We start from the raw sequence: 25,239 nt of genomic DNA, 5'->3' as shown, positions 1-25,239 counted from the left end.
AGAACTCAAACCTCTTGCATAAATTATACAACTCTTTTTCGAGCGGATACGGCGTGTGTGGCGGGTAGTAGGTTTTCCGTAGATAAGTCGAACAGACTTGAACTTTTCAGTAAAAACATTAGTGTTCACTACGCGAACAACTCAAATTATATCGGGCTGCGTTATATTAGCCAGTTATCAATGCAAGGTATATATCTACTTGAATGTGACATAAAGATATGTATTTAACACACATATACAGGTAGATATATTGTAACAAATATTTTAATTGCTTGCGAACGTGAGAATGGTTTCGCTCGCAACACACTATCATCAACGAACCTGATTGAATAGAATAAGTAATGACGCCATCGGGGGTGTCACTAGAATCACCATCCGTTGCTACGTGGGTTGCTATGTCAATGCCCACAACCTCGTCCTCGCTAAAAGTCACGATTTTATTGGCTGGGAACACTGGCGTAAATTCGTTGTATGGCTTTATTTCAATGAAAACGGGAATTATCACATAGTTGTTTGAAGAGTCCGTTACCGTCACACTCATATTAAACAGTCTGACGGCGCCATCAAAATCAAGAGCTGCAAAAAATAATATCGAAGTTTTCATTTAATTGTTGAAACGATTTTACAATTAATATACAAACAGCTTTTGTTTATGATAAAGTGGTTTAAGTTTATCAAGTTTCTACACGATAACTTAATATATTAGGACATAATAAGCGAGTTGGTATTCAGAAGATATGATCTGAGAAATGTACACACGTACCAGCCGCAAGTGTAATACTGCCGGCACTGTTGATGGCAAATATTTCTCCGGTGTTGCCAGTTAGTACGTAGGATAAAGTTGCCCCATCGGCATCGGAACATACCAGCTGTACATACTGCAAGTGGAAGGCTTTGGTATATTTCATTTAGGGTAAAGTTTTACTTTGTTTTTACTTTATGTCACACGCTTACTTATATTAAATAGTAAATGGGGATTCAATTGTATGTGGTTTAGACATTCCACAGAAAAAACTATGCAACGTTGTATTGATTTATAAAGTCAAATTAACCCTTTCGGCGCTGGGACATTTTAAAGGCCTTTGCAAACAGTTTGGATCCAGATGAGACGCCACAGAACGTGGCGTCTCATCAGGATCCAAACTGTTTGCTATTCTGATAGTTTTTCTTTGAAAAAATTAAGAAAGTGCTAATTTTAGAAATTCAGCAGACGACATTTTAGCAGACGACAAATTTCGGAACTGTGAGAGCTACGATAAGACGAAACTAAACTCAGTCGTGTGGAGACCGTCGGTACCTGTGTATCTGTATTCTCGGCCATAAAAATAACAAACAGATAAGAACTGATTTTCGCGTTGATTTGCTATTACTCGATGACGATATCCGGAATAATTCAAAGCATTCGGCTAGACTTAGTATACAATAAATATATTATGAGTTTATGTGGGCTATAGCGAAATATCGTTGATGTAATACTGGCAATTTTATGTTTCAAACAGAGAAAAATAGCGGAGAAAATTATCGATGACACATTTTTACAAGGAAATGACGTCATATTTTTGACGTTATGACGTTATTATTACATCTTTTGTCCAGTTTAACCCATTTAAGTGTCAAAATACGGTGTAAAACATGAAGGTATAAAAATGTTTCGTTTGGGAGAATGCCGATTCGAATTCACTTTGCACATAGCTGTGCGACTTGTGAAAATATTGATTTATCTGATTATTCGTGAACAACAATTGATACTTTATGGAATTCAACGAAATATACATAAATGTGGACTTTATGACACTATGATGCATATATAATTGAATTAAAATTCACCCACCGTCTGTGAGTTTAGAACCCCGGGCTCTGTGATAGATTCAGAAAATGAATGTGTCGTGCACTTCTCATCAGACACGGCTGTGACGTTTATAGTTACTACTGCAGTGACGGTCTTTGACGGCGACCCGCCATCAGCAGCCTTCACTGTAAGCGCGTACGTTTGTACGGTCTCGTAGTCTAAAGAATCAAGGACGGAAATGGCCCCGGATGTTGGGTCGACCGCAAACATTCTCCCATCACAGTTACCAGCTGCAAGCAAAAAAAGTCAAGTGAATGTTCTGGTCTATTACACTCGAGTAAGGATAACATGTTTTCGCAATAAAAAACACTTAAATATTTAATTTTGCTTCTCAATAAGGGGTAACTTTTGGAATAACATAACATGGTGAACAAAAGATAAATCAAAGCTGTCTCAAGACAGCGCTCGACTATTCCTCCGCTTTGAAAGTGTATGTAAGTTTTCAGTCGGTCATCTGCTTACATGGCTGTGAAGACATATTTTATGGCGAATCTTTCTAATAGTAACAAGCGTTCATGAGTTATCGTCTGACAACCACCTGGTGGACGGACCGACCGACCGACATGAGCAAAGCAATATACCCCCTCTTCTTCGAAGGGGGGCATAATAAAGTAAGCTATATGTAAAAATTACTTGAAAATGTAGGAAACAACAACTAATTTAATCATGTTTACTAATTATTGATCTTAATATATATAAATGTGTAATTCCACGATGGTCTGCATATAACCTACCCACATATACATTTAAATGCTTAGCTGCCATCAAAACTCGTGTTTATGTGCGGAAAATGATTGATCCCAAATGCAATCCCAAGATGAGATTTATTTCCAACTGCATGATACTTTTTAACAAAATATTTCAACGAAAATATAGGGGCATTTATGGATTTTTTTTATTTTTGCTTAAATGACATTGAACTGACTGGCCCCAAATGCAATCATCGGCTAGGTCTGACTTAACGCTACCTTATTATCGGCTAGGTGTGACTTAACGCTGCAATCATCGGCTAGGTCTGACTTAACGCTGCAATCATCGGCTAGGTCTGACTTAACGCTACCTTTACAATCATCGGCTAGGTCTGACTTAACGCTACCTTTACACAAAGGTACAGCAAAATACCTCAATGAAGGAATACGCTTTTCAAATTTAAGTAATAATGACCTTGACGCAAATGCCTCAAATGCAGGGTTTTTTCAGGGTTGCTATATACAAAGGTATTCAATGCGAACATAAGTTATTGAATAGCAAACAAAAACTTAAATATACATTTTGTAAATATAAACATATAAGTTCTGCTAATTGCGGGTTAGAGTTTGGACCTTGGTTATTGTCCATATCTTATGATATATAATTTAATATAGACATATTGAGTTGTTGCAAGCAAACGTAAACCTTAATTTTCTTTGTAACAAGAGATGTGTTTGTCAGAAACACAATGCCCCCTAATGCGCCCGCTTTGACTTTATTTTTTTGACCTTTGACCTTGAAGGATGACCTTGACCTTTCACCAGTCAAAATGTGAAGCTCTATGAGATACACATGCATGCCAAATATCAAGTTGCTATGTTCAATCAAAAGTTATCGCAAAACTTTAACCAAGATTAAAGTTTTGTGACACACACATAAAATGACTGACTGACTGACTGACTGACTGACTGACTGACTGACTGACTGACTGACTGACTGACTGACTGACTGACTGACACAATGACAGACAGGCCAAAAACAATATACCCCCGATCTTTCGATCCGGGGGCATAAAAAGGGACATAGTTATGCTCAATTGCAGGTCAAAGTAATTAGCCGTGATCAGTGACCTCGCATTAGGATCTTGAAAACGTGTGTGAAAGTTCAATTGAATATTTGTTGTAGTTTTAGAGATACGCACTTGCTGCACACAAACCTTGGCTAAAATGTCAACTTACACGCAAACGCGAGGATTAAACCATAAACATATTTTAAAGTATCACAGAATCTTATGGTATATTTGCATTAGCCAAACAGTGTCGTGTGCATTTCGGAAAAAAAAATCGAAAAACTAAGATATGTTTGCCCTTACATAAAATTGTATATGTTATTTCGCCATCCGCGCCTCTGTCTGAGTCCAGAGCGGTCAGAATTCCTACTTGGGCACCGTAGATGGCTGATTCAGCGATCTGCAATTAAACAAGAAATATCTTTAAAAAAAGATATACGGCGTAAATAGTTTAATGAATGAGATCAAGGATAGCGAATGTCTTTTTCTGTGCAGTTCTTAGCTGCATCACACGCAGTACGGGATGTTACGGGGAGTTTTCGCGGCTTATTTTACATTATAACATATTGCTGGTCATAAACCTATAGATACAAAACAGAAAACCAAAAGAAGAATGGAAGTGAAATTTAAACATATGAGTCAACCGGCCACACGAGAACAAACCTGTTTTAGTGGTCTGTCGGGCATTGCTATTTGATTCGATTATTAACAGTATCGAGAATCATCGTGCTCATGCTTAAAGTGATATTATGGGCATTTTGCACTGTTGAATTGAGCTGAAAAGAATTAACAGGTCAAAATAGTTAGTTAAAATGTGGTTACTGATCAATTATCTGCAACTCACCTTGCTACCAGTTGTTTATAAAAATATATTTTATATTCGATATTCTTACGTGACCCACCCAGTCCTGTAAGCCGAAATGATCCGTAAAACAATATTGTGTCTTTGTGTCGTATGAACAAATCTGCACTAAAACTAAATTTAGGTTCAACTCGTAAACGCATGATCAGTTGTCAAACGAAAGTACGGTTAATATTCAAATGCATTATTTTTCTCTTTCTGGTATATTGTTTTAGTATGTTGATGCTGCCATTAATTACTATAAGTGTATATGAAGTAGAAACATCAAAAATAATCAACGGTTGCGATAGACACCTATAAACTGTTACATGCTCATAATATCACTTTAGTACATTAGGCAATATGGTGGAATAATTATTGTTAAATTTATTAAAAATAATATTTATCATTGTATTGTTGAAAACACATTAAGAATCTATTATTGACATACCATAATTATATTGCTGAATATCTTCTTTTAACATATTTCTGGTCTAAAGAAAATTCCAGGTAACCTAGTTCACGGATAGCGTCTTTATTATATAACGATTATTTTACTGACCGCGAACTCCGGTGATGACCTGTATATAAACTCTGAATGTCAGCGACTTGACCCGAAACCTCGCGGGTTGAAATGCAATTCTTTAAAGTGAGGCCTCGCTTCCACTGCTCTTTATACTTTTACATGTTAACATGTTGACAGGAATATGGAAGTAAGTACTAAATATGAGAACATAGCCTTTTAAGTATAAACGCTTTTGCGCTGGTAATACTCTGAAAATAAAAGGTGTACGCACAAACTGTATTGATGTCGAGAATTGAGTGTAAAACTGTTCTATCTATTAAGCCTTTTCATTAGAGATAAAATTGTTTCATACAGTAAAACAGTGGTACAAAGACGCGGATATGTTTCCAATGTTCTGGTGGTATACTCAAATCAGCCAATGGAATAAATGAAGTGTATTCATTCGTACCTAGCCGCGGGAAATTTTATTTGAATTTTATTGGACACTTACAAAGGTCAAGTCAGGGTGAAAAGCTGGCTTATGCAGCTTACGCCGAAAAAAGAGAAATGAATTCTTCATAACTCAATATAAAAGTATTTGTAGCAGGTGAAAGGAACGTACCCATTTATTCCATCAAAAGTGCCTAACCCTCTTACGTATATTGGCATATCGAACATGGTATAATTGAATATTATTTTGACATCAGTAGTTAAGTTTTCTAAAACAAATGCATACCAATTTAAGTAGAATATTAATAAAATCAACAGCCCTCCCATCCCCATCCGCCCCTAGGATTCTTAGGCATAACATACGGGTATATATTATTGCAGTAATATTGATAGTACGTTCGCGTACATTATAATATCCTCAGTCAATCCATAAGCAAAACGATTTCTAATGCATATACATTTTCTTCATTTACATTTTTTATTTTTCGCTTTTGATTGTTTTTCACAATGCATCAAAACTTTCACACAATAATATCTTTTTTGAACGATTTTTGGATGCCTGTAATAAATTACAATATCGCACACTAATCAAATTACTTAAAGCCGCGCACCTTGCCTCTGACCTTGACATGAAATACATGTTAATCAATACATATTGATGCAATTTAAAAATGTGCAAAATTGTCATTACATCTATAGCATTGTATTATTTAATCATATATTTTAGTTTTTTCTAACGCTACCGTTTTTAAAACCGAAAGAAGAATGTATATACGTATACGTCCATTTCGACAAATGTGATGATTTTTAAGTTTTAAAGCGCAAAAAGACGGATTTCTTCCTTGTAAACACCAGAAATATTCTAATTGGCATCATTAAAATTAAATCTATAACCTAGTAAGCAACGTAATTTATTATTTTTCAAACGGTACCGCTTTTAAAATCGAAAGTAGGATTTCTAGACGTATACGTCCATTCCAATTCCTTATTTTAAAGTTTTAAAGCGTAACAAGACAGATTTCTACCTTGTAACTACCAGATATATTCTAATTGGCAAAGATAAAATATGTTTCTTATTCATACTTAGATTTACTTTGCCAAATAAGTTGTGTAGCTTTAATAAAAGTTCACGCTCCTGACATACATACACTTCTTTATCGGATGTATGTGGGGAACCCCAACAGTGTATATGCATCGTTTGGTTGATTTACTAAGAATGATTTATAAGATTAAAAATGTATATAGCTTGATCGCAATTGTTCAAGATAATACGAATGAACATAAGTCCAATTATTAAGTGTATTAAGTCAAACATGTTGCGCGCGTCTTAATATCTATGGCATGTTGATTCGTTTTATTATGCGCATATTTCGAGTCATAGCTAGTTTCGAAACTCGCCCTTGCAAAGACAAATGCATCATCAGTCTAAAGCTTGCATGACCTGTCGAAGCGGGAAGTGATTGTTCTCAAAATATAAAAAATATCACTGGAACAATTTATAAGCAAGATCGTGAAAAATGTATAATCAAACAGTCGTGTGAATACCATGTTCATTATTTTGTTTTATAATTAAAAAAGTGGGTATATAACAACCCAGCATCAAAGTTATTCAATCAAAATAGCAAATGCTATTAGGTATTTTTCATTCGGGTATACTAGAGGAACATTCCTCCAGCATTTCTTTTGTGACCGAGAAGGGTCAAACTTTATGTTAGACAGAAACGCCGAATACAACATGCACAACCTTTCCGCCCCTACGACATATAAACATATGACATGCTTTTTTTTCGAGTTGGATACCTTGTTATATATAAAACGATAGTGAATTGTTTTTTATAGAAAAGTTGATTTTTCGTTAAAATATGATTATTTATCAATTAAAAAAGATGTTTTCACAAATTATGATCATAGCCACACGCTTACCAACTGTGTGTCCAGCAGGTGTGCCGGGAGAACAGGGCTTAATGTATTTTTTGTTGAGCTCTATAATATTTATATCCAATCTGTATGAAAAAATGTCGGGAACATTAATCCGGACTCAATTTTTGAAAATATTGAGGCATTCATTAATTATGGATCTAAAACGGAGCATTAATCCGCATTAAAAAAAATACCGGGCATATTGCATATGAGATCGGACACATGAAATTATTTCGAAAGAAAGCAATAGGAGTTTCAATTCTACATGAGTACGTCTCGCTGCGCACGATTACGCTCTTACTGCTCGTATATATTTGACTCTTATGAATCTTGGCAAATACCTACTGTTTTATTTTGCTTAATCTAAATTATGTCATGCATCTATATGTACTTAAAGCAGCATGACCGACAGCTATTTCATATGTGAAAGAGATTGACACGAATTACCTACCCATTTATAATAAAGTTGATATGTTCACTTCAATTTTATAGTTTTAAAGCATTTTATGTGGTGCAATATAAAAGTACTCTAGTAAATTTGAAACTATGTAATGGATATCCTTTAAACATACATACAGAGTTCCAGATAACTTTTTCAGCAAAATCTTGGTTTACACTCTATAAAAAAATCCAGCCTTAAAGTCTATTATTAATTCCTTTTTGCAGGTAAGTATAATTTTTGGCACATCCGCATTTAGGTTTATAGGCTACGAAGAGCTCATGACAAATGCCGGGTTACAGCAGACTTTTTGCGACAAAAGGACCAGTTAATGGAAAACGTTCGGCTTTTCGATTGTTTTAAAGATGGTCTGTTATTCATAATAACGTTAAAGTGCTGTTGATTCCATAATTGTAATGAGGGCCTAGACGAGTGGGAACTTATTTATAAAATGTTTACATTATATGCATTGATATTGAGTTTTACGCATGATCACAAATTTTGAAATCTTATTTTATTTTTCCAATGTGTAACCGTACGCACAGAATCTAAGTCTACTCTTTTACTAAATTTAATTCATTTTTTACGACTTTAAGCGTCTTATCTGGAGCCCTGCATACATGCATTAGTAGCATATATTGAAATATATCCATAGAATTTCTTTGGTTATTGAAGGTAAATTACTGTACAAAATTATGGTAAGTCATAAACCAAAAAAAGTTACGTCTACAAACACGCGGTTAATTCAGTAGCAAATATCTTACAAAGGGGCGCAACTTCTCCGATAACATAAAATTTCCGTTATACGCCGTAAATTTCTGTAGTCGTCCGTAGCATTTCGGAACGACTGTCAATTGACATCATAGTATCATGCATGATTGTATGTTGCTTTTTGCTTGAGTGAAACTCACATCTTGCCATCGCGTTAATTTATTCAACGCATCAATATTTGATTCCATTATGCAGTGCGCCTATTGCACAAGTCTCTCTGCATAAACCAACATACACATATGCAGCATGCAATTAACGAACAAGAATGTTGCATCTGTACACATGCATGATACCATTAAGCAGAATGTAAATAGACATTTGACATCAGGCAAGATGTAAGTGTCATCAAGCATGAAAAGGTGTCTACATACAAATTGAAAGTACTATCAAGAATCATGACACAGTCACAAAGAAGGATGCAATTTTTACCTAAATACCCTTCCATTCGCATATGTTTCGTGTTAATGTATCCTTGATGTAATTATGAAAAAGTGCATATTCTATGGACTACGCCTACTTACCTCGGATAGAACCGGTGAGACAAAGGATTTTGATCTACATGTAGATCTAGCTTATTCGTGTTATCGATTTTCAGAATGTGCGTGCCTATTTGAATGTGAAATTGTGTGTGTAGAACAAACTGATGGGTGTGGAATTTTGGTTCTGTAGTCTATTGGAATTGTTTTGCTTTGGGATGTAAGTAAACGTAAGGGTATTTTCTTTGATGAATAAACTTTGTCTTTTTTATTTTATCAAAGAAAATCTATTCACTCAGTAATAATAACCCGTTTCAACAAGTGTTTCAAAGCTTTATATAATTATTACGGATTATCTTGTGTTTGGGTAACACACTACAGGATGTAAAGGCTAGATCTAGACGCCATCAAAGTCTGCAGCGTCCATGAACACATTTGGCGAGTACAGTGTTTTTTGTGGATAATTTATGTTTAGAACGACTGTGTGTGTAAATCTACATGTACATGTATGTTGACATCGACATCATTTTGTCAGTAGCAATCGCCGCCATATTGGATTTTGATCGCCAAGGCTCGCGCTCCCGGTGTTCTAAGCCTCGCAACATAAACTTTCCTTCATTCAACGCTTACCTTGTATTCTCTATATACATCAAATTAGGTGTATCTGAGGCAAAATGAAAGTCTTAAAAGAATCTCACAGTAAAGGTAACATCGCTCAGTGTTGGTGTGTGTTCATTCGCAGTGTTCACGGACACCAGTACGGACGATGTGCTGGAACGAGCCGGGATTCCATCGTCCGTCACCATGACGACAAGTGTATAGAACGACTGCACGCCGCTTGTATCTAAGTCAATTGGAGCTAGAAAACAAAAGTTTTCTCTACGTTGGATCATGTTTGCGTCTGATATTGTAAATGGGTAAATTACTTCACCTCTATTTGATAGTGGCATTGTGTTTGCAGGTACGTTCTATTCATTTATTATAACATAACGTGTATTTAAGCTTCTTGTTACAGCATACATTAAATACAGAAAGTTACTTTTCTAATTTGTCTGAAAAGCATCCATATGTATGCCCTTCAGATTTTGTCGCATTACTACTCAAATATAGTGTTTAACTGTTGCAAATAAACAGCGGTATGTAAATGTAAAATGTGTTTCTTACCGAGCAGATTCAGCTGGTTCACCGTTGTTGTATCAAACCCAAAATATGACGTATACGTAGCCGGTGTACTGGACGCCTCGAGTGTGTATGTGAACAAGGTGCCAGAGTCTCCATCTGTCGCGGTAAGCGTGAGCAAAGGGCCTGACAAAACAACATAAAGTTCAAATGAAAATTAACATCTGACACGAATGCAAGTTAACATCTCACGAAATAAGCCCCATTTTTTGTTTCTACATGTATGCTACATGTTACCGTTTCGCAAGATACTGGTCATTGAGTTCTTGACTAGGGTTTTGGCGAGAATGATCACAAAAACAAACACTTCTATGAAATTTGACAGAAATAGAAATATATATTAACGACTGGCTAGCGTGAAATTCATTTACAAACAGTTCACGAACACATACCGGCTGTATCGACTTCATTGACAACCACGTAATAGATGTTTTGTGTAAACTTGGGAGTGTTATCATTGGCATCAGAAACGGTAATCGTGACAGATGCTGTAGCCGAGTTTGTAGTAGCCACTTCATTCGCTGCAACTACAAGAGTGTATGTCGTCGGTGAATCGGCGTCCAATTCCCCCGCAACGCGTATGATACCGGTGTCGGAATCGATGACAAATTTGTTGTCATTATTTCCGCTAATGATCGAGTAAACAAACTTATCAGCAGTGTCAGCGTCCGTGGCGGTTACAGTGATAACGCTTGCGCCAAGTATGGTGTCCTCAGCGATGTTATTGGTGTATGAGCTGGGATCGAACACAGGTGAAGCTTCGTTGACGTCCGATATGGTTATACCGACTGATATGGTGGCGGTATGGACGCTGTCGGTGACCACGATTGTGAACGCATAGTTCGTAGTGCCGTTTTCGTAATCCAAAGTGCCTGTACGAATAGAAATAGCATAATATGCATTTATGCAAATATATATATATTTGTTTATATTTACATTTATATATTTATTTGTATATATGTAAGTATAACTCTTGTCAAACATACAAAGGGAAGTGCTAATAATATAATATTCTTAACGCTGACCTTTTAACGTTTTCTCGTAAAACGATTCTAATTATAGAACGTATTTTCATTAACAAAACAGTTTACATCAATTATAGAATACAATTCATTACACAAAATAGACCTTATCTACACCGCTAGATTCTAAACATTATTGATGGCTGAGAAACACAATTGTCTTGAATGTTTTCAAATACCTGCAGGTTTCAATTTCACCATACTGGCAGAAGTATCGACCGAAAAGGCTGTCATCGTGGAAGGCATCACCGTGTATGTAAGCGAACTACTGTCTAAATCTGTACAGCCTAGATCTGGGATAACTTCATAAGAAGTAGCTACAAAACAATATGATATCATTATACGAAAATAATAATAATGATGATGTGGTGGTGGTGTGTAACCACGGTTACAGCTGTAAACAAAACGCATAGGAAGAAAATAGGATATACAAAGTGATGTTCTAAGATAGTGGCAATGATTTCGGAATAAAACATTATGTAAACCAACCGATTTCAACCACATGACCATTTTAAATCATAAGTATGTGATCTTGATAAAATTTATGAACACTTCTTTCTAGAACGGTTAAAGTCCTTTAAATACACCTGTTCACTGTCAAAATCAATAGGTTCTCTAAGGCATGACTACTATATCAACATAAGAAGCGGATGATGAAACCTTTAAACCGTGTGGTTTCATATCATAAGTTGCAATGCCTACAATTTTGTACATTGTATGTTGACAAATTTAGGACAACGAATGAGAAGAAGTAAATATCCTTGAACAGAAAGACCGACAGAGGCTCATGATGAATCCAGTAAATCCCATTTACATTCCATATTGTTCACTACCTCACATTAAGATATCAGCAAAAAATCATGACGGCAAATGCTACTGGCTAGACGGTTTGTTTGCAGACAACGTGTCTAATAGGATAACATGAAGGCCTTTACAGCTGGCAGTACCATCATGCATACAATAATAAGAACGTTGAATTATGTCCAGAAGGTGTTTTTATCGCCATTGATAATTCCTGCTTTACGGATGATTTCCATGTTAGTTGAAGGTGCTTTCAATTGCTACATCAAATTACTATTTGTACCTATTTAATGTTACGAGCCCCTGTGACCTTTGATCCGTTGACCTTAACATAAATACAATTCTTTTTTTCCTCACAATTAACCTTCATTCTAGTGTGCATCGCTGTAAGAAAAAACGATTTTCTAGGTATGGTGCGGAGACAAATGTACAATGTACCCACCTGTCAACCGACCGACGGACATGGCATGTACAAAGCAATATAACCCTGCTTCTTCGAAGGGGGCAAAATTATCCGAAGAATTTTGCACAAAACAGACATACTTACATTTATTTATCTCGAAAATCGATTTTCAATTGCACATACCGCTGTTTTCTGGAACCGTAAGAACATACAACAGGTTGCTGCAAATTGGTGCCACATCGTTGTCATCTTGAACTGTTACCGTTATTGTAGCGGAACCCTGGAATCCAGACATGAATAGTGTGGTGGTTCACATATGTTATGGCTGTTTGCGGATTTGATAAGGAAACACAATTTCAAAAAAGTGACTTTATAACCATTTCAATCCTACAATTAAAGGCAAAAGAAATACGTTCCATTAGTCAGACTATAACAGAAAAGCAGATATCATCATCGATAACAAACTAAACTTTTCAACGTATTGCGTTATAAACGTCAATGTGATTCACATAATGTAAATTGCACTAGGGACGTGTATCTTTCATTGGTTCTAGATTAACACGAACCACATTGTCAAGGGCGCGTAAACATATGAAAGTTAAAATCAAAGCATATATAAAACATTATTAATTAACGATGTCATATGAGAAAAGAACCAACCGTCATAGCGGGCGTCCCGCCATCGATCGCAAATACTTCAATATGATATGTTTTGTCTCCGTTTGGTAGTGTGTCATAATCGAGCATTTTTGCTAGCTTAATCTCTCCAGTCAACGAGTTTATAGCGAAATACGCGTCAGTCGTCACAGCACCTATTCTGGGTTACTAGAATAATACAATGTTTCCCTTAACATAATTGCAACATACCAATAAAATATGTAATTCGTATTTCACAAATACATTAACTTTAAAAGGATATTCACTATAAGAATTGGTGCCGGGTAATTTTGATTATAAATATAGTATTGCATTCTATATGTGATGCTTTTTTTATTAAATTAATTGAAAATAAGACTATCGAATGCTTCAGGATTGGCGCACAATCGATCTCGGTTTCATTCATTATAAACTAAAGATAATCCCAAACGTGATTACTACTTAGGCACCGATTTGTCTTAACAAATGACAAAGGGATGCCTGGATTAAATTGAAATGAACAAATCTCTTTCACATCTACATTTCATGGTGAAGACTTATTGGAAGTGTCAATTCTCTCGCATGAGAAATGGGGAAGTAGTTCGCTTCACTAACTTCTAACACTTTATGCGGACCACCTAGCCTACCGATCGAAAAACTGACAGTGACTCTAATATATCCCTTCCTGCGGAGGTATACATATTCTAAAATTAAAAGCATGGTATTTTTTAATTATACATATGTGTACTCATGATGAATTATATTGATGCTAAAATGAATAAATGAGTTTTTTTTAAACCTTGATTTATTGTGTATTTTGCAATGTCATGGGGACTGGCATCTTCATCAGTGGCAACGGGGTTGGCTATCATGGTTCCTATTGTGCTGTTCTCGTTGATTGTATTGGTGATACTGGTAGGTGAAAACGCTGGCGTATGCTCGTTAGCCGGTTCAACCTTAAGTATTAAGATCATTATTATGGCATGTATCATTATTAATAGCAGGCGTAAAGGTAGTAGTAGTAGTAGTAGTAGTAGTAGTAGTAGTATAAGTACTAGTAGTAGCAGCAGTAGTAGTAGTAGAAGTAGTAGCAGCAGCAGCAGCAGCAGCAGTAGCAGTAGTAGTAGTAGTAGTAGAAGTACTAGTAGTAGTAGTAGTAGTAGTAGTAGTAGTAGTAGTAGTAGAAGTAGTAGTAGTAGTAGTAGAAGTAGTAGTAGTAGTAGTAGTAATAGTAGTAGTAGTAGTAGTAGTAATAGTAGTAATAGTAGTAGTAGTAGTAGTAGTAGTAGTAGTAGTAGTAGTAGTAGTAGTAGTAGTAGTAGTAGAAGTAGTAGAAGTAGAAGTAGTAGTAGTAGAAGAAGAAGAAGAAGAAGAAGAGGCGCCTTTGATGTCATATAATGTTTTAGCAACATACCATGCAAATCTAAAGTTACATTGGGACTCAAGTTTTTACCACATGGGCATACTTTGAGAACATTTTTTATCATACCACCGCATTGATATCTGCCTGATATAACGTTGCCCGATATATTTTTATATCATGGTCAACAGCTTGTCCTTATATCAGTCATGTGTGGATGATGGTCATACTACTCGGAATCAACTATAAAGTAATCATTTTATTAAAATCGAATCAGATTTAACAAAATAAACAATTTAATACCAAGATGTAAAATTTTTAAACACAAAATGCAACACAAACAGCAAAAAACATTTTTTTTTTACAAAGATTAAAGGGATCTTTTCACGCTTTGGTAAATTGACAAAATTGAAAAAAGTTGTTTCAGATTCGCAAATTTTCGCAGTAATACTGAACATTTACCATGCTCTAATATAGCCATTATATGCATCTTTTGACGATTATAAAACCGCGTTGGAACGCGAAACGATTGAATAATTTGGAGAGTTCTGTTTTTGTCGTTAAATTGTGTATAACTACGAAGATTGCTTATATAACGTCCAGTATGGGTACTCGGCGGAATAGCTCAGTAGGCTAAAGCGTTTTTACTTCAGGACTCTGGCAGGACTTTACTGGTTCGAAACCTGAATGTTCTTTCCTTTTTTAAATTGTATTCTTGATTTTTTACTGGAGCTTTACGATCTTATGTTTACATTTATCAATATAAAGCATATAATGAATAAGTTAAAAAATGCCAAAATCTGTGAAAAGGCCCCTTTAAGCGCGCGTGCTCATGATGCCATTATTAGTTAACACTACAACCGACAAGTCATATTCTTTCCCTCTAAAACTGCAGATTTTTAACGATTTGTTCATTTTTTTCTTTTAACTCGGGGACGTACAGGTATGATAAACAGAAAAACAGGCTACTGCCTGATCTTTTTTGTAATATATCAGGCTTGGCATGAATAAAATAACGGCTCTGCAAGCCTCGCCGTTATATTATTCTAAGCCTTGCCTTATATATTACAAAAATATTACAAAAAGATCAGGCAGTAACCTGTTAGTCTCTATATAGGTGACTTTTATATGATTGTGCATACCAAATATAGCACACGTTGTCCTGATATACTATATAAGTTGAAGAAAAGGGCTTAAATATGTTTTATATCCTTAATGTAAGATGATTACAATTCACACATATATCATATAATTAGAAAAAATACCGTCATCTTTGAGTAGTGTACGTTGAAAACTTTAAGGCATTTGGACAAGTTGGTCTACGTACAAACGGGCTAAAAAAGAGAGGTGGCAAACCAGACAGACGTTTATGGTCAATCCAGTATACCCCCTTTACTGCGTTATTGGGATATAATATCAACTCTATTAGATGAGAACTGATGAGTGCTCTGTGATTATTTGATTCGTCAACATTTGCGTTAATTGATAGCTTGGGATAAAAAAAATGAGACAATGTCATCATGATTCGGAGCAGCCATTAAACCTTGTCCTGTGTATAATGAAAAATAAATAAATCCATGAAAACCATTGGAGTGAACGACACGACAATATGCATTGCCCACATTATATGAACGCTGCAAATACATTTTCATAAAATGGGATCTCAAATTCGTTTGGAACGAAAAGTTCTCACATTAAATATCCGTTCTTGTAAGCAAAGGGCTATACATTTTGCAACAAATCATATATAAGAGCGGAACAATCTTACACCGTACACATGCTCACCATGTAAGGACCCTACATATAGGCAGTTTCCTTAAATTCAAATCTTAAGTTGCTGCGATCTCATGTGGAAACGAAACATTCATAAACAAGAAACCGTCGGAGACGGGTGATGCTCCCCAAAGTTATTTTTGTCACAATATTGCACTATATATTCAGATAAAAGAAAACGTCCTGAGGGCACAGTAGTAGGGGGGACAATACATTTTTTATAGAAAATTTCAAAGTGCCATAACACTGTGAAAAATCATCCGACCAGAACCCGCTGATAATATGCACATCTCCACTTGGTAGTAAAGCTTCCCATAAAGTTTCATTGAATTCCGGTCAATAGTTGCTGAGAAATAGCCCGGACAAAAATTGTGCACGGACGGACAGACAGACACACACACGGACAGACGAAGCGGCGACTATATGCTCCCCCCAAAATAAATTTTGGGGGAGCATAACAAATAGGATATTATTTATCAAAGTGAAATATATATGCAGATGTCCACCCTATTGGGAGGATACTGCATGCAAAGTGTCATCAACTTTGGATTATAAGTGTCCAACATGTCGCGCAAAAATAAATTATCATTCACAGTGCAGTAACGCCCTGAAAATCATTCAATCGTAGCAACGTGAACATATTCGCATGGACGGCCTAAAATTACACTAGATGAACAGTTTCCTAAACATCAGAGTATTATTTTAGGAGATCTCGCGTGAAAATGAAACGTTTATTAGAAAATATCATCATCAGTATCATCCTCATCAGTATCATCATCATCAGTATCATCATCATCATCCTCATCATCATCATCATCATCATCATCATCATTATCATCATCATTATCATCATCGTTGTTATTACATTTATCAAATAAGTGTTTCATACCGTGATAATGACGGTAGCTGTCGCTGTAATGATAGCTCCAGTGACTGCTTGAGCAGTGTCCGTTGCATGAATGATAAGAACATATGAATTAGTTGTTCCTTCATAATCGAGATCAGCTGTTTGTGTAATGATCTCCTTCGTGTTACTGGCTCGCAGCTCAAACTTGTTGTCGTTGTTTCCAGAAAAGATTGATATGGTAGGCGTAGTACCATCAGCGTCTGTTACCGTAAGCAAGGCAATCGACGTGGCTAAAATAATAGTATAATTATGGAATAATAAAATATATTGAAGCACAACTGTGGTTATATCTGCATTTTAATGTCAATTTAAATTTTTTATTGGAAATTATTTTTAAGCAAGATGGGATATTTGTTCCCTAGAATCAGTTTGTTATGTTCAATTACAACGTAATTCGTTTGTTTACCAAGGGAATCATCGAAATAAAATATGGTTATGTTGACTTAAAATGTTCATGTAAGTCTAATCGTGTAAAGCATAATAAACAAGATATAAATTCTTCACATGTTTAGTAATTTACAAGAACGCGTGGGAAATGATAACACTCAGAAGCATATCTGAGTTGAAGTTGCACAACAATTGTTGGAGATTTTACATTGAGATCACATGTGGTTATCGTGTTGATATGATATTAATTAGTAAAAACATCATTTTGAATTTAAAAAAATCAAAGTATAACGAAAAATCAACTTCTCTGAAATAAAAATTCACTATCAAATATATAGGGTGCATGGCTTTTAACAGCCTGAACTTCATCAATTAAGCGACTTTCACGAATTTGGTCTTATTCAACGCAAAAATGAATTTCCTTTCTGGAAATGTACATATCTTGCACGATATTTTCAAATGTTGTGTCAAATTTTAGGAAATAACACGATACAAAACGCGCGTGACCTACTCGTTGTCGATCAGACCCGATTAATGAATGAAATCCACAGGAGTAAAGACACATTTAATCATTCGTCTGTTTAAAATGTTTGCCAGTTGAAATGTATGTAAAACAGGTTCAAAGGGCACTAGAAAGTTAGTTTTGATGCGTAATGAAACGGCAAGAACGGTAAGAATGTAGTTTGTTTCATACGTTTTATTGAGTTATGGTACCTAGGTCTGTGAACTTTGCAGTGAAAATACCCTATACTCCGTGAAGATTTCAGTCTTCGATCGGGTCTAATCGATGACTAGTAGGTCACGCAAGTTGTGTATCGTGTTATTTCTTAAAATTTGACTCCGCATTTATGAAAATAGTGCATGATATTTACATTGAATTTGTGACATAGGCAATTCATTTCAACGTTGAATAAGACCATGTTCATGGAAATCGCTACACAATTGATGAAGTTATTGCTGTTCAAAGCGAATTAAGCAATGCACCCTGTTTACGGGTGATTTTGAGTTGAATACCTTGTATATATATGAGCCTTGTTCTGGAAAACTGGGCTTAATGCGTAAGTGTAAAGTGTCATCCCAGATTAGCCAGTGCAGTCCACACAGTCTAATCAGGGACAACACTTTCCGCCTAAAACTTGATTTTCGGTAAGGAGGGACTTCCTTAAAACTGAACATACCAAAAAAAAGCGGAAAGTGTCGTCCCTGATTAGCCTGTGCAGACTGCACATGCTAATCTGGGACGACACTTTACACACATGCATTAAGCCCTGTTCAGTGATGTTGATTTTTCGTTATTATTCGATTAGTTTTCATTCAAAAAGATATTTTTACTAATTCATATCATTGCCACACGCTAACCATCTGTGATTGAGATATATGGTTTTACTTCAAGTGACCCAGCTTTGGACTCGACCAATATAGACATTAAAACTTACTTTTGAAAAGGCTTTGGGTCAACATGAAGCATCTAGAGTATTTCTAACAAATGTCTCAGAATTAAGGTAGCGCACCCCTAATGGGCACATATCCAAATATAATCTAATTAATTATTTTCTTAATCAGCATCATTTCACTGAAATACATGCAAATTTGTAGGTAGGCTTTCCGTGCTTTTAAAAAAATATACCGTTTTTTTCAAAACCACCCCCACGCTCGGCTTTTGTCCAGTTTATTTTCACCCCTGGGGTATATAAAAGTTCCATAATTCATTCAAATTTCCAAATATGGGCATGCTGTTGGTGTGTACAGATGCAGTAAAGGTGTTTGAAGAAGTTTAAACAAGATGAAATAAAGACATTTATTTTTTACAAATTTTTTTCTATGGAAGAGCGCCATGAATGGTAGTGATTTCAGCCAATTAAAAATTGGGACGGTTAAAAACAAAGTGTCATAAAATTCAAAATAGTATCATTTAAGTTATTTTTTAAACGTAGTTTTTATAGAAACACTATATACAGCAAAAATACCAAGAAATAGACAAATTTACCATTTAATTTTTGAAATAAAAATAAAAATGCAACATGCATTCATTCGTATTTTCAGCAGTAAATCACCCAATTTAGCCATAACGTTGTTTTAATTAAAAAAAAATGAAGGATGTGCATAAAAATTTCAACATATTTAACAAAAAACATAGCATATATGCTACATTAAATCAAATTAAGTTAGAAAAGAAATAAAACGCGTCGCAAAAAGTATGCGATGTCGGCAGGATTCGAACCTGCGCGGGAAGATCCCAAACGATATGTAGTCCATCGCCTTAACCACCCGGCCACAACAACTTCACATATGTGCATGCTTAAATTAGATATTTATAAGTAAACAGGTAAAAAGGCTCATCGATCTTTGAAGAAATCGCGAAATTGTATTTTTTCAGATGATATTGGGATCAAAGTCAATATTTATTGTGAAAATAATGTATACTAGAGGAATTACGTAAACATATATCAAATTCGAAGTTTGAAAAAAATAAAATGCATCGCTCGGAAATAACCGATCATTGAAGATCGGCAATGATCGTAAAATAAATCGCGGGAAATCATTAGAGGTGCGCTACCTTAACCTGATAACATAATGTTGACCCCATTATACTGATATTTAATCTTAGCTTTCCTATAACGTTAAGAAAAAAAGCCGGCCTACTGAAATCAAGATTGAGACAAAGCAACGGAATCTATGGTGTTAAACTGTGTCTTAAAGCTTTAAACTGGTGTCATATTTCTTTTCTCCAAATAAAACAAATGCAGAGGTCGAATAAATATTGACAATCTAAACATTCGTACAGAGTTTAATTAAGATTTCATTTACAAAAAATGTGTTTTAAGGTTTTTCTTTTTTAAGGTTTGCCCTGATATTAATTTTACTTCACCCAAATTAAAACTTGTCCTGATATGTTTTTATATGAACATTCTGACCAAGTTTCATAAAGATTAATTCAAAAAAAATATGGCTTCTAAAAATTGTACCCGCTGAGCTTCTTTGTTTACCTTATTCAACCATACAGATACGGATATTGTTAGGATACAAACTGTGTACAAGTTTTTTATTATGACGATTGAACCAAAGCTTCACCCTCTAGAGTGATGAAGAGACCAAACTGACGACACGTGACGAGCAGTCAGCACGACGCCTGACACATACTGACCACAATCTTTCAAATTGAGCACTTCGTACTAAGGTGATCTTCAGAATTCATAAAACGGAACACTAACAACACTGAAAGAAAGAAAGTAACAATACTAACATGTTGCAGTGTTTTCGACGACGGAAACGAAATAAACGTTTGGGTTAAAAACAGGCGGATTGTCGTTTTCGGGCGTAATGTTGATCTCAAATATTTGATCTGTGCTCTCACTGGATGTCGCACTGCAAATATAAAATGACATCGACAAAAATGGAAGTCTCGTAACACTATCTTTTTTGTTTTCCAGTTCATAAGTGGAAATTAATTGCATATGATAGAAGCGATGACATTTACTTTCTCAGGTTTTTTTTTACTAAGAAAGTGACGCCGATATTCGGCGTCTTCCTCTACCAGAATTTTTCCCCTAAAAATACCATTTCCCCTCCAAAAATATAATTTTTCACCAAAATATAATATTTTACCCTCAAAGAAATGTTTTTTTTCTTTTGGGAAGTCGACACTTATGCAATTTGTACCATGTAAAACGATCTCGCTCTCTCTCTCTCTCTCTCTCCCGACGAACACTCAAATCTGGGAATCCCAGTGATTCTATATATAGCTCTTAAATTACGTCATTGAAACCGGGCAACTCATCGTATTAATCATATGACTATTTTACTGGATTCCGGTCTTGCACGAGAAGGGTGTTTCGTCAATTAATTACCGGAAACCAGTCGAATTTTCATCCGGGTTATGTGAAAGCCAAGATAGAAACGTTAAAACAGAATAAAGTCTCACAATTGGCGTTCATACACGAACAAAATAAAACGTTCGGACTCGGAAAATATTAATTGCGCTGACGCATTTTTTAAGAATGAATCATCAAAAACCGCTGAAACCCAGCAGGATTCGGAGGTACATGTAATCAACATCGATTAATACTGTCGGATTATTGTGAAAGTGAAAGTAGACAATCGGCAGCGGCCGCACCTTTCCCTTCCAATACTGTAGCAGATCTAGATCGTTAACCCATTCATCATGAAATTGACATCGTTCCCCGGCCCCAGTTGAAAACATTTCCCTTTATTAGATCTACACCTGCAACTTTATTTAGGACTTTGACTTTAATATCATACTTGTTCGTGTGTTTAAGAACAAAAAGGTCAGAGACATGCCTCTTTTTCTAAAAAAAACCTTGAAGTCTGTAGGTGAGTTATAGACATTGAAATGAACAGTTTTTATTTTTTCCCCAAATATGTCTCTTTCGCGCTTCATTTTCCCCTTTTACCCAGCGTCTAGCGTCTTCCCCTTTTTCTAAAAAAACCCTGTTTCTACTCTTCAACCAATTTATAATCCCAAATGAGACCCTGAAACATGAATCCATATATAACATTTCATCAAATATATTATAACTTGTATTTTTTTTATTGAAAAGAAAACCCAAGTAGATAAACAACTTTAAACATGTATATAGCTTATGTACTAAATGCCTCATTGTACATATTCTCTTTATTTTGATAAATTTGAAACAAGCCTTACAAAACTGTGTCATGTGACAGTGTCCTATTTAAAATAGCGATTAAGTTCTTTGATTAAATCAATTCCTTTCCCATTCCTGAAAAATTAGCTTCCCGAAAAACTGTTTTATGCCGTAAAAGTATATATGCGCATATCTAGGCGTAGCAAATGTGTTTTTTTCTCAAATATCACCATAGTTACAAACTGTCGTAATTGTAATCCTAGATTAAAGAAAGAACGCGGACACCGGCTGAGAAGTCTGACTTGACATTCCTTCGAAATTTCGTGCTTTAACAGGTAATTACTGAAACCTAGACCAGGTGCTGAAACAAGGCGAGTATTATGCCTTGCCTGTTCTTCAAAATGTCGTGCTTAAAGGGGCCTTTTCACAGATTTTGGCATTTTTTTAACTTATTCATTAAATGCTTTATATTGATAAATGTAAACATTGGATCATAAAAGCTCCAGTAAAAAATCAAGAAAAAAAAGAAAAGAACATTGCTCGGAGCAGGTTTCGAACCAGTGACCCCTGGAGTCCTGCCAGAGTCCTGAAGTAAAAACGCTTTAGCCTACTGAGCTATTCCGCCGAGTACGCATTTTTGACGTATTTTATACCTTATATAAACAATCTTCGTAGTTTCACAAAATTTAACGACAAAAACAGAACTCTCCAAATTATTCAATCGTTTCGCGTTGCAAAGCTTTATAATTTTTAGGTTTTAAAATCGTCAAAAGATGCATATAATGGCTATATTAGAGCATGGTTAATGTTCAGTATTACTGTTTCCTCACAAATATCATAACTAAAACGAAAACTTACGAATCTGAAACAACTTTTTTCAATTTTGTCAATTTACCAAAGCGTGAAAAGATCCCTTTCATTGGGTTATTTCTCAAACAAGATCATGAATAAGCTTGCTTCATTAAAAATTTTCTTGCAGACCAAAAACAATTTTGCCAAATATATCAATTTAGTATTATATTTTAATGCAATACCAAACACATGGAAATGCAACTTCCACGGTTATTTGCATTATTGAAATAGATAACCAGTTTGATAGTGACAAAGTATAAAAAGTTTAACATGGATACTTGTTATAGGTTTTTGAATAATGGACTCTCATAAAAAGCTTTTTTAAACCTGAATTAGCTAAATAATACTGATATGATATTTAGCAACGTGTATTTATACGGTTATTAAATGCAATAAATTGTCACTATGAATGGTTGTTAGCACATGGAACAAATAAAACCAAATGACATAGGGGAGATATTTGTGGTTTGCTTTTTCAAACCATCAAAACTATATATATTATATGTTCATTTTTGGAGTGCTAAAACATTTGCATTGCATCATTTCCATTCTTACCTCACGGTTATGTTTATTCTGATATCTCCGTTTTCGGAATCAAATACTCTTGCCGTATATACTATTCCACTGGTTGAATCGATCGTAAAATGTGTACCTCCGATAGTGATAGTATAATTAATTGGGTTAGTCCCATCCACTGCACTTATTGTCCCGACTGTAGTTCCTATAGGTCTACTTTCAGACACACTAAATGTAGAGGCACCACTAAAAGACGGAGCACCTGCAAGATAAAACAAGTTGTCATTGAGTGAGAAAGCATATGCCAGGCTAAAGAACAGTAAATTATGTACATAAAGTCATTGTCCAATTCAAAGTCATAGTCCAGTACTTGTGCGACGGCAATTGTTTACAAAACAAAATGTGCTCACAATTATGAGCGTGTTTAAAAATTACATTAACACAAGCTTCCGCCGTTTTGAAACGTTACGGACATCTTCCAATAAGTACCAAACGTTGAGTCTCGTTGTGAAATTAACGTAAACAACGATGTCAGTGAACCATTCAAAGACGGAAAAAGTCCAGGATTCGAAGCATTAAATGGGCGCCATTTAACAGTTTATAATACGGTACAAGTCAAACAATATTAGGCTTGTCACGGTGATGATTGTCGCTCCACATATCTAACTTATTTTGCGATTCCTGTTTTTACATTTTTGCAAAAAAATATAACTTTGTAACAAGCGACATAAAAACTACTGTAATAAAGGGAGTTTAAGTATTACTAAGCATTGTAAGCAATTCACCATTCAACTGTCTTAGGGCGCATCCGGTCGGTTTAAAAAAGGATTAACAACTACTGTTACGAAACACTGCAGTGCATAGTTGTTGCTAAATTTCGTCATTCTGACATTCAGTGTTTGATGTTAACATAAAAAAAGCTGCATTTGTAAGGAAAGGGAAGCAGCAAAACTCACTTAGATCTATATGAATTCACCAGCATGAAGAACGTTTGAATAGTGGAGTGAACATAATGCTTCTATTTATATGCGCAGTAGTTATTGGATGTTTAAGCAATCTCATGGAAACGCCTTTAAGAGGCTGAAGGGGTAAGACACACGAATGAATATGGCATATTTAATAAGCTATGACACTTACCTTGTGTATTTGGCATTTTAGCAATTAAAATAGTCACAATAAAACATGTCGTTATGCTGCAAACACTTTTCATGATGTCCTTGATATTAATCCTGCACTATGTAAACTTTATCCTGCATGCTTATATTTGATAACAATCGAAGAAAAAACGAAGTTGCGTACTTCACATGGCACGTTTCTTTCTTAACAAACCAATTTACCATTCAGCATTATGGCACAACAAAATGTCAACATAATGCCACAACTAAATGTCAAAAAATAAATAAATTAGAATTAACTTCGCTATGGCACGATGTATAGTTCTCCTTGTACGAAAACCCAGCTTTCAAATTAATAATTTTATTTTCTTGGAAATGATTACGCGATTCTTATTCATGTGACGTCATTTCCTTTATGGTAAAATCACGGCCGTTAATCAACGCGCTCCACCTCTGTTTTGAGATGCATTAGGCTAATTAAAAAATGTAATGTAGTGGATAATTTTACAGGGTCATTAGGTTTTATATGGTGTTTTTTCAACATAATTCGCTTTATTTCAACAAATCTGCCAATGTATTTCAATTAAGAGAAGATTAATTCGTTAAAAAATTTACAGAAACATGAAATCCCAACCCATTTGGAAACGTGAGGATATTTTTAAGTTGTTGCAGAA

At 35.2% G+C, this 25,239-nt stretch overlaps 1 protein-coding gene and 1 long non-coding RNA gene across 2 annotated transcripts in view; both read right to left on the bottom strand.

Moving 5' to 3' along the window:
* Positions 1–25,239, bottom strand: part of LOC127869571 (protocadherin Fat 4-like) — a 141,189-nt gene that overhangs the window by 43,039 nt on the left and 72,911 nt on the right. The window contains exons 20-24 of the mRNA XM_052412261.1: positions 9,709–9,869; positions 3,912–4,008; positions 1,832–2,079; positions 764–878; positions 322–576 (exon numbers count right to left, since the gene is read on the bottom strand). Coding sequence (XP_052268221.1) covers positions 322–576; positions 764–878; positions 1,832–2,079; positions 3,912–4,008; positions 9,709–9,869 — 876 coding nt within the window. The remainder of the gene's footprint in view (positions 1–321; positions 577–763; positions 879–1,831; positions 2,080–3,911; positions 4,009–9,708; positions 9,870–25,239) is intronic.
* LOC127878024 (uncharacterized) lies at positions 17,184–24,963 on the bottom strand. The gene is made up of 3 exons (XR_008048714.1): positions 24,588–24,963; positions 23,490–23,712; positions 17,184–17,321 (listed from the first exon to the last, which is right to left on the bottom strand). It is a non-coding gene; the product is annotated as an uncharacterized LOC127878024 (long non-coding RNA).

This window comes from Dreissena polymorpha, chromosome 1 (genome assembly GCF_020536995.1).
Source record: "Dreissena polymorpha isolate Duluth1 chromosome 1, UMN_Dpol_1.0, whole genome shotgun sequence".
Classification (NCBI taxonomy): domain Eukaryota; kingdom Metazoa; phylum Mollusca; class Bivalvia; order Myida; family Dreissenidae; genus Dreissena; species Dreissena polymorpha.
This window is presented reverse-complemented; position numbering and strand designations above follow the sequence as displayed.